General features: G+C 31.8%; 1 protein-coding gene across 1 annotated transcript in view; it reads left to right on the top strand.

The window, feature by feature from the left end:
* LOC127840932 (E3 ubiquitin-protein ligase rnf213-alpha-like) overlaps nt 1-6992 on the top strand; it is a 38340-nt gene extending 31348 nt beyond the window's left edge. Inside the window, exons 27-35 of the mRNA XM_052369397.1 lie at nt 210-339; nt 2486-2572; nt 2690-2876; nt 3742-3967; nt 4660-4734; nt 5058-5249; nt 5747-5845; nt 6388-6587; nt 6706-6992. Coding sequence (XP_052225357.1) covers nt 210-339; nt 2486-2572; nt 2690-2876; nt 3742-3967; nt 4660-4734; nt 5058-5249; nt 5747-5845; nt 6388-6587; nt 6706-6844 — 1335 coding nt within the window. The 3' untranslated portion in view covers nt 6845-6992. The remainder of the gene's footprint in view (nt 1-209; nt 340-2485; nt 2573-2689; nt 2877-3741; nt 3968-4659; nt 4735-5057; nt 5250-5746; nt 5846-6387; nt 6588-6705) is intronic.
* Nucleotides 6993-7498: the final 506 nt, after the last annotated feature.

The following is a 7498-nucleotide window of genomic DNA, read 5'->3' on the forward strand; positions in this document are numbered from 1 at the left end:
ATTGCTAATCTGCTCAGGCTGACGTACATGCACATTTATTTCGTACATTGAAACTTTATCGTTTGATGACTACTCGTTTCATCACAGTTTAAGAAATGTATTAGACTTGTACTTACAGTGTGAAATGTCTCTTGTATATCATTAAACTACATGTGATGATTTTTCAGATACATGAACAATATGATGTCAATATGTATGATTCTTTTCAGGACTACATTCTGAAAGCAGTTCGTTGTCTTCCAAATATTTTGCGACTCCAGCGAATTCTTCTTCAACGATTCCGAAAACGATTAGACAAAGCAGATGCAAAAAAACTAACAGTAAAACATATGAAAGATGGTATATATATTAAACATTACAAAACTGTATATATAACGAGCATTTTACAATTGCTTACACAACTAATGACATGTTAGCACAGATTATACCTATATCAATTTTAAAAATGCGCTTAACTTATTTTTTAATCTTATAAAAGAATTATAATTTTATTAGTTATTTGTTGAAACAGTTTTTTTTGGCAAATTATTTATCAACGTCGATCCCATTTGTTCGACTTATCTAATCAATATGTAACTACAAAACGACACCAATACTAAATACATAACATCGGTAATGTTGAATCAAAACTTCATAGGCACATTTCTCGCAATATTTTGTCCCTTTATTATGATATGTTTGATTGTAAACGGTTCTCATCAACAACTGTTATTTCTAAACGAAGAGCTTTTATTGTTTACTTTAGCACAACGTGTTCACGGTGAGCTATTGTGACACTGTCCATTTTTGAATGTGTCCTGCCTCCGGCGGCCGTCTTTTTTATAAACCGCCAGGCAGAGTTTGATGAAACCTCATAGAATTGTGTCTCGGGTTGTCGTCTATGATATTTGTTCAAATTTCTACGGACCATGGATTAGTTAGGTCACAGGACCGAAAATGGGTTTAAAAAAAGGAAAACTAAATGTGTTTGGTATGCTACGTCGTTATGTGATCATTTTACAATTTGTTTATATTATGATACTGGCATACTGGGGTTACCCGTTTGAGATAAACTTATTTTGGGAATACCTTCACATATCTTACAGTCTCTAAACGCAAGGCACAAGGATTTCATATTCGTTTTAGAGCTTCATCTGTAGGCCGTTGCAATTGGGGTTCAATTTATGTCAAATCTGGCTTTGCAACAGGGTCACTAATTGTACAGAGACTTTTGTAGAGAAAACCTTTCACAACCTTTGTCATTTGGTAACATCGAAAGGTCTTCTGCGCAGATTGTTCAAAATATATCGATATGGTCAAACGTAACCTCGTCCTAGAGACCTTCGGTTTAATTTTTATAGAAATAAAGCTGGCGAATATTTTTTTGGAAACCACACAGAACATCGCCTTTATATTATATATGTAGCACTTTCTGAAGTTCATCTACATATTTATTTCAATAATGACAAAATGTAAGACCCTTGAAAAATCTGTAAAATTCGTTTTATTTGATTCCGCTAAGCTCATCACGTAAATATTTAGAATTAATATCATGTAGAGGTCTTCTACTAAGTTTGTTCAAATATATCCTTGTGGTCAAATAACGCATCGCCCCAGAGGCTACCAGTTTTTACATTAATTTATATAAACCTTAAAAAATCGTTTTGCAACAAAATAGCTTACATATTCGAAATTGCAGTTTAATTTAGAGGTCTTCAAAAATGTATTAAATTTTTCTTTTGGGACAAAACTGACCCCGCCCTGCTACAAAGACTTTTAAAGGAAAAGCATTTGAAAATCTTTAAAAATAAAAAGGCCAATGACTTTCATATTTGGAATCTGGTTATACCGCGGTAAAGTATTGCCCCAAGGGTCAAAAGTGACCACGCTGTCGGGGTATAGCCAGTTTTTCATTGACTTACATAGGAACAATCTTTCAAAATCTACTTGTCTGAAAACGCGAATCTCATATTTGGAATGTAGCACCAGGTAGAAGTCCCCTACAGTTTATTTAAAATCCAAAGCACGCCCCAGGTGTGACACATTTATTATTAACATGTAACAAAAGAAAATTAACTTTTAGACTATCTCTGAAACAACAGGATATATCTAAATGTCGATATGTATAACATATAGGACTAATGCCTCGTAGGTGTTAATCGGCCAGGCCCCATCAATAACGCTATTGATGTAGTCTAATATGGCAAACTAATTGTTTAAAATATCTCTGCATGACAAGGCCCAGAGGTGGAAACACTGATCATGCCATATAGAGCTGAGTGTGTGTATTTCCCGTAGCTTAAAAGGCACTCCATAAATGGTCACTGACAATTTCCAATAAGTTTATTTTCCCGTAGAAGTTTAGTAGTTACCAGCTCAGCAACTCAGCGTCTCACATAAATACTGTTTAGTATAACATTACGTAAAAAAGCAACCTTGCTTTGAAATGTTTATTATATTAATTGTTATCAAACTAAAATGAGTATATTGCATTAATTATTACCAGACATGCATGCTGGACCACACACGACACATCTCATAGAAGAATTTGCAAACGCTTGGGATATTACTAGAAAGAACCTGGAACATTACGGTAAATATTTATTTAAGAATACATATTTAAAGATACCGTTTACATTTAGTAAATCATGTTAATGATTAAATAGTTTAACATGTAAATGTGTTTTTAATGACTTACATTTATTTTTAGTCTGTCGCACACAATTCGGCTTTGTGCGTGTCCCTAATGAGTTTTCACGTACACCAATACATGACGGTACACCTCTGGCAGTGTTTTTGCCCGCCACAGATGGACCTGGGTTGTGCTCGTATGTTATGACGCACTTTCTTTGTCATAAACAGAATGAAATGATGAACGTGTATATAGAATCAGAAAGGTACTACTTAATATTAGTATTATTGTACATTTTCATTGGCTTAAATGCCCATGATTATAGTGTTTGTGAGTGTTGATTGAATTACATTAAACAGCTGCAGTAACTAGAATTTGAAACATAGAACATCGTTACAACTGATTGCTCATTCAAATTAATGGAGCCAATAACACTACTGAAGAAGAAACTTGTATATGAATGTAATGATATTTATAGTACCACAATAACGCTGAATATAACATTCACACAGTTTTGGAATGAAAATTCGAGGCATGAGATAAAGGTTTGATCTCATCATCCACGTGGAAAAGAAGACGAATCTTAAATACCGAGTCCTTGATTGAACTAAGAAATAACAATAACTGTTTTATTGTATCGCGTAATTGACGAATCCGATTGAGAAATGTTTACTGGCGCTTTAACAAAGCTCATGCGCATGGTTCTTCGATCCTTTCATTATTTCACAAATTTTATAAAAAGATAACTTAAAAAAAAATCCTCGCTTAGGCTTGTTCCTCCTTTTTGCGAAGCATCATGTAAGAATGAATTATACCAATATGAACTATTCGATTAAAACATGAAACCTGATAAGGCATAATTGGGACATACGTATCTGATGAAATGTTAGCAATGGGCATGTATTATTAAAGAGTATGTGTCGAATTATTTATTAAGTTAAATTATTTAATGAATTTAGTTGAATACTCAGTTGTTTAATAATAATTAAAGTCCAGTAAGTTAAGGTTATTGCACAAAAACGGTCATTAAAGCTTATTTGTCGATATGCCTAACAATACTTGGTACAGTTGAAGTTGGAGTTCATGTTTATGTAATTGTGTGCGTAAATTATATTTATCATTTTCTTCAGACATTCGGAAATACAAAAAATAGCTCCTATGGACATAGCGGCAGCTCATCTGATCAGCTACGATGAGGACAATGACCTGATGCCTTTAGTATTAGCAAATTGCCACTATGCGTTTGAAGTTGGTGTAGGAACGCAAATCGAGTACGATCTTGTAGGTCTGGAGAGACAAGTGATGGATAGGTGTTTGTTCTCGAAGTCTTTGATTGACCTTAAAAAGATACCGATGGTAAGTTTTCAACATCAACTAACGTGCGAATCATATTTAGATAATTTAACTTACATATTTCTGTATTTAACTAATCACCTTTCATGTTCTTGTTTATTTGGAAATTGATGTCAACTGGAAATACATAAAATCACAGGTGAGCTTATGCTGTAACTGACGATTTTACAATAAACCGCTATCATTATTTGTGTCTGTTTTCAAATTCTGTCCCCAAATGCCAATTTAGAACGTTTTTATACTTTTGTTTCTACATGTTTCATTTAACGGATTCGTTCACAGTTTGGCAAAAAAAACACTTTTCAAACGAATTGTAATATATTAAAAATAATGTATATCATAAATTCAAAATCGCGAAATTACACTTTTGGGTAAGAAAACTGTAAAATGTATCATTTCGTCCATGAATAATCCTCAATTTAAATTGAAAAAAATATAGAGCATTTAAAATATTTAAAATGAGTATACAAATACGCTGGTTATTATAAAAGTCTGAAATGCCTCGTACCAGGTTCACATCTCGCGGAAGGGTTATTTTAATAAACTTTTATGTCTCATTTTTTAATATTCCAAATATTATTTATTGGTATTAAGATACATGCAATGCCATTTAAAAATACTATAACAATTAAGTTATATTAAATGACGAATATATACATGTCAAAATTCAGTCATTATTTTCAATGCAAAAACAGGTCGACGTGATGATATACAGAACAGAACTTACAAATAAGGCTGTACTTGAGAGAATTGCACAGACAATTCCTCAGGTAAGAATAAAAGCATCTTCTAATGCCTTACATAATGCAAGACTTACATCTCAACATGTCAATTTACCTATTTTAAGCGTTTAGTCTGGTAACATATTTAATCTTAAAGAACTTAAATAAGTGTCTGTTGTTTTGCTGTTGTGTAATTAACATTTTGTTGGATTAGATTTAATTTTTAATATAAAAATGTTCCCTTTGTACTCAGTCATGTGTTTGTCATTTACTTCTTACATGATTGTAATTTGAATTTTATATAGTTCTCTGCTTTTGAATGGTTATTGTTTATCGATGAATCCAGCGAGATATTTTATCTAAATGTCTAGGCCAAACTAAGCAGCGCTATTAAAACCCAAATTTACGACGAGTTGAGGTATCTTCCGGACGTATGTACCTCACTTCAAAACCTTGACATTGCCATCAGTTTCCTTCAAATAACTGGTGGAGATTCTGACAAATCTCTAAAAACATTCATGGAGGAGAGTCTGCAGATGGGTAGCACGTTGCTGAGTCAAACGGTAGTTATGTAACTTCACAAATATACTGTATTCTGTATTACAACGGACTAGTTTGTATGAAACTCTTAAAAAACCCAGTTTTATATAAAACAGAAAAATGTTAATAAAAGCTGATTTATTTATTTACATACATATATATGCTTATTGCTGCCCTCGATGGTAAACGGCGGTTCGACATCAACGGAAATATCTAATAATGCATTTCGAAAATTAAAATAATTGTTCTCGTTGTTGAATATATATTAAACTACATTCTAATAGTGGGTATCGAAATTCACCTGAAATAAAATAGGTATACAAAAACAGAACTTTTTGAAACACATTTAAAACACAACAGTGTGCAATTTAAACAATATAGACATTAATAGTAATGAATCGGAGTTATATATATGTACTATTATACTATGTTATTAGTTATTGTAATACGTGGTTATTCTTTTCGCTAGATTTGCTTTTGATTTTACTATTATAATTTGTTTCCCTTTGTTTACGTAAAGGCTTGCAAATCATGTGAGCTTCAACATGCACAGGCATTGTGGCTTTTGGTGTCCTTTCAAAAATCCAAGATACAAATCGATAGTGGACAAACTAATGAGGTAAGCTTTGTGTAAATGTCATCAATAATAAAAGACATTGATTCGTAATATCATTTTAAAATTGAAACAATATGTTACAAGTATTTTATTAACAAAATACCTTAAAACCATTCCTGATCAACATTAAACTATTGTTTAAAATGATGGATTTTCGAGTATGAAATAAATACTCTTAAGATGTACACATACAAAATACATATTCGTTTATGTAAACGATAACTGGGCATGTTCGAGACTTTCTTATTCTCAATTAAAGCTTGTATTTTGTCAGTATATTAATTTTCTCAAGATGTTATAAAATTTTATAATATATATGTTTAATAAGATTTAGTAGTCAGAAGCCCTCGAATCCCAACATTCAATCTAATTGAAGGCTGCATTTTGCGAATTTTCGAATGAGGATCTTATTTTAATTCATCATTAATGTGTTACTGAATAAAATATGTTGAATTGAACATTTACCTCGAATTCGTCAGTGAAGAGGGTTATAAGTCTGTGTGTACTAGTTATGTTTTTTTCTAAGGAGGAATAATATGTTTCAGGAAACATTTGAGACGTTACCAAAAGAATTTCTATGTGACATACCCGAAGATATTGGTAAAAAGTTCCTAACGTACGTTAGGGATTTGAGTTCTGAAAAATTGTTAAACATGCTAGAAAAACTTCACGAATTTCTAATTCTACAATTACCAGTTCGTGAAAACACCGACGATGAAGACTATGTCAATAACACAGAATATAGGTAGGTAGTTAAGCATATGTTAAAAAAATATTTTAGATTTCTTTTGTTTTATAATCGCTGGGTTTCTTTGTTAAATGTTTAGTAGATGACTTATCTGTCAGTTTGTTTCGATTTACAGTCTTTTCGATGGATTGGATTCTCTAATTGAAGACGAATTCCTCCTTGCTAGTTTTCCGAAAGAGGTAATGTTCAAACATAGTGTCCATGCATGGGTTATGGCATATGAAGAGCTAAAAGTGAAAACCGCACGGAAGTAAAGACAGGAATTAATGTGTGTGCGTGTGAGTAAACACTCAGATGAAATTATATACATAAGTATGTATATATGTATGTATTTTTCACACCCATGTCCTTTTGTGGAACATCTTAATTTTCAAAAAGTGTATGTTCATTGTAAAATAGTATTCACAGACAGCTTTTTTTGTTGTATATATATATATATATATATATATATATATATATATAAAGATTAGAGTATTTGAAACAAAGAGTGTGTATAAAAGTATTATAAAGATCAATTGAAACGTGTGTGTTTATTTTCGTGTTTGTAATTACCCGTTACTTCAGAAAAATGTCTGTGTTGAAATTCTTTTGGCGGACAGTTTGTTTGAACAGATAACGGTTTATTTTATATAACAAGTGCTTGTATATTGCCATTATTCTGTATAATTGTAACAGAGTAGGTTTATATATAATGTAAAATGTCATAACTAGACATATGTTATTGACTGCTTAAATTGCAGTTTGCGTGTGTGGTTTTAAAAATCAAAACATAGCAATAACTATGAACTAGATTGAATGTATAAAGAAACGTTGCACGAAAAAAAAACATAAATAGTATGAAAGGTTAAGTATGTATTTTGAATTTTGTTCTTTGAAGCATGCCGTAATAATGCTGACACAGTTTGAGA

This window comes from Dreissena polymorpha, chromosome 8, assembly GCF_020536995.1.
Source record: "Dreissena polymorpha isolate Duluth1 chromosome 8, UMN_Dpol_1.0, whole genome shotgun sequence".
Taxonomy (NCBI): domain Eukaryota; kingdom Metazoa; phylum Mollusca; class Bivalvia; order Myida; family Dreissenidae; genus Dreissena; species Dreissena polymorpha.